A 3,132-nucleotide genomic window follows, 5' to 3' on the forward strand; every position below is an offset into this window, starting at 1 on the left:
GACGGACAAATTACCCGAAGACCTCTGTTCGATAAGCATAAAAGCCAAAACTGATGTCTTTTGGGTGCCAAGTATCCCCAGGTACAGATTGTTATTTCCCAGAGGGCAGACGTGTACTTGGTGGTCCATCATTACTTTTGTTTTGAATGGATGTGTCGGCGAGATGAAAAAATTTATCGTAGTGTAGAGTATGCAATGTAAATGTGAAGGTCCGTTAACTCGGTAAGAGGGGAGATATTTGGGCGGCGTCAAGAACTGGGGCCTCGCCCACGCCATTCGATTTACGTCGTCATGTCATTGGCTCCCGCCCGTCACTTCCGTACGATGATCCGCCACTGCGTTCCCGTCGCATTAGTTTAGTCCGAACCTGCGCGTCGTAACTTACGGTCGTCGTTGGAACTGTCCGCTCGAAAAGGGTTTGCTCTCTTTGCCACAACCGAGACCGTCGTATCGTTTTTTGTGCGTGCGCGCATTCGCTTACGGATCGAGGCCTTATAACCCAGTGATTTCAGTGTTTCGATTTTTTTAATACAGTCGACAAAATAAAAACTATGCCGCGTCCGAGCCGTGAATCTTATGGTGACCAAAAGCCACCGTACAGTTACATCTCTCTAACGGCCATGGCCATATGGAGCTCTCCGGAGAAGATGTTGCCACTGTCGGACATTTACAAATTCATCAGCGACCAGTTCCCTTATTATAGAAGAAACACGCAACGTTGGCAGAACTCGCTGAGACACAATTTGTCATTTAACGACTGTTTCGTCAAGATTCCTCGAATGCCGGACAGACCCGGTAAAGGCGCATACTGGGCTCTTCATCCAGCCGCCTTGGACATGTTCGAAAACGGATCGCTTCTTCGGCGCCGTAAACGTTTCAAGCTCGTCAAGTCCGACAAAGACAGGTGAGGAGGCTTCTATTTTATATATTAATTGTTTATAAATCGCAAACCAATTAAGCTACTGATTTGTCTAACGATTTTTTATTTTTATTTTGTAGATTAGACAACGAGCTGATAGCATTGGCCAATAATCTTGCGCACATGCAACGCAACCATCCGGGTATGTCTCCGGGATCTTCAGCATCATCTCGATGCTCGTCGTCTTCGTCCGCCGCCGGTAGTCCACCACCGCCCGCCGTCATGCAATCGTCGCCGCATCCTCCTCAGCCAATGAGACCTGTAGCGGTCACTGTAGACACCGCGGCCATGACCATCACCAAGCCGGCCAGCAAGAGACCGTTCGATATCGAGAGCCTGATCGGACCGGATCCCTGCAAGTCCGCCGCCGTCGACGACGACATCTTGCAGCGGTTCCCGGCAATCGTACCCACACCTTACCCGGTGTCCACTCCTCTCATGATGCCTTACAACCTTCATCAAGCCGCGGCGGCCGCTGCAGCCGCGATGGCTCTTCAAGATCACCATCATCATCAACTTCACCAGCAACAATATTTTCGGTATGCGTCCTACTTCCCCCACAATTAGTTTTTAATATTTTTCTAAAGAAAAAATAAAACACGTTGATACTATAGAAAACACGGTATTATTCGCTTTGAGTAAATTTCATGCCGTCTAGAGAGTAATATTGTCTTTTGAATAGGATTGATGTAAAGCGGTAAACGTTTTAATACAAATGATCTCGCGTATATTTGAAAAGAAGTTGATGAAAAAGTTTTCCTAATAAGTTTAATTATTATTATTATTATATGTATGAGTTTTAACTGACTATACTAACTGTTTTGAAATTATTATTTTGTTTGTGTTTTAATTATGTATGTGTAAATTTTAATTAGCCATTAGTCTAAAGGAACCGTCGTGTACGTTTGTGTAGTTATTAGGGAGAAAAGTACTGAAGGACGTGTTGTTTGAGCGACAAACCTTTAATAGATTTTAGAATATTATATTCTCTGTACTGTGATGTAGTTATTATCGCTATAACTTATAGAATTTTTATTTATTAATTTATTTTTAAGTAGGTGTCGGTCGATCAACGCGAATATTAAAACGAACTGAAAATTATTTTACGATTCGTCATGACGGCCGACGATTAGTGTACATTTTTATTTTTGTTTGTTTTTTGATTAATTTGTTTATTAAGCTAACCTGTTACCCCTCCTCGTGTAAATGTAATATTATTTAAAATTGTATAGTTATATATCACGTATAGTCATTATACTCTTATTTGTATAATAATCTATACGTACGAACGGCCAGCAGATCCGTCGTTCGTATGAAATATATTAAAAAAATAAAATGTGCAATTTTCAAAGAAAACTTTTGTGTTGTTTGTACTATTATATTATTTTGGTCAACCCGAACTCCTATTTCCTGTCATATATGACCTTCACATGCAAAATCATTTATTAGAAAACGGTTTATTATTATTTTTCTGTTCATCTGTATGAATACGTACATGTGCGATATGAAAAGTTTATTTTACAACAGTTGTGTAAATTTGAAAATACATTCACGTCATAATAACAGAACATTTAACTAGGTTGTGACCAATTTGCCGTGTAAATCTTGCTTGTTCTTGCAAAATAATTTTTTTTAGATATCTGAGCGTATTATTATCGACTTCAGGATGAGCCAAGTAGTGGAAGTAATCTTTTTTAATGGATTACTTCGAGTTGTAAACGACACGTGATTTTGAATCGATGTGCGGATATTAACACAAGAATTACAGTCCTTTCATCGATATCATCCTTATTTTGTTATTTTCCTTTTGATCCTTTGCCGCCTCCTTATTCTCTCAAATTGAATGGAAAGAGAAGAGGCACATACATATCAAACATCAATTAACATCCGGTATTCGTTTTACATGTCCTAATGAATAATGTAATTGTGAAAAAATATCATAATTAATCATTATAAACTTAAATTCATATTTATAAAAAATTTGTCACTAGCCCAAAATTTAGATAGGCACTTACTACCTGTAGATGTCTCGACTTACTCAAAACAAATACAATTGATAATTATTATCACTCAGTATTTGCTAAGCTACAAGTGTACTTGCAGTGATCATAGTGAAATGAACACGCTATAGTTGGACTGCAAGTTGTGTAGTGCCATATAACACGAATTAAATTATAAAAAAAACGCGTTTTTTTTCAACAGATAAATAAGTT

The 3,132-nt window shown here is 38.9% G+C and overlaps 1 protein-coding gene across 1 annotated transcript; it reads left to right on the top strand.

The window, feature by feature from the left end:
- Positions 1-303: 303 nt before the first annotated feature.
- On the top strand, positions 304-2,270 carry LOC126893534 (fork head domain-containing protein FD4-like). The gene is made up of 2 exons (XM_050663844.1): positions 304-904; positions 1,000-2,270. The coding sequence occupies exons 1-2, from the start codon at positions 552-554 to the stop codon at positions 1,484-1,486; spliced, it is 840 nt and encodes a 279-aa protein (XP_050519801.1). The 5' UTR covers positions 304-551; the 3' UTR covers positions 1,487-2,270.
- The last annotated feature ends 862 nt before the right edge of the window (positions 2,271-3,132 follow it).

The sequence above is a fragment of the Daktulosphaira vitifoliae genome, unplaced genomic scaffold, assembly GCF_025091365.1.
Source record: "Daktulosphaira vitifoliae isolate Bord-2020 unplaced genomic scaffold, ASM2509136v1 Scaffold_1, whole genome shotgun sequence".
NCBI classification, from domain to species: domain Eukaryota; kingdom Metazoa; phylum Arthropoda; class Insecta; order Hemiptera; family Phylloxeridae; genus Daktulosphaira; species Daktulosphaira vitifoliae.

Coding starts and splice junctions, on each gene's coding strand:
- LOC126893534 (XM_050663844.1), top strand. CDS start 552: ATGCCGCGTCCGAGCCGTGAATCTTATGGTGACCAAAAGCCACCGTAC. Junction 905..999: donor GTCAAGTCCGACAAAGACAG/GTGAGGAGGCTT, acceptor TTTATTTTGTAG/ATTAGACAACGAGCTGATAG.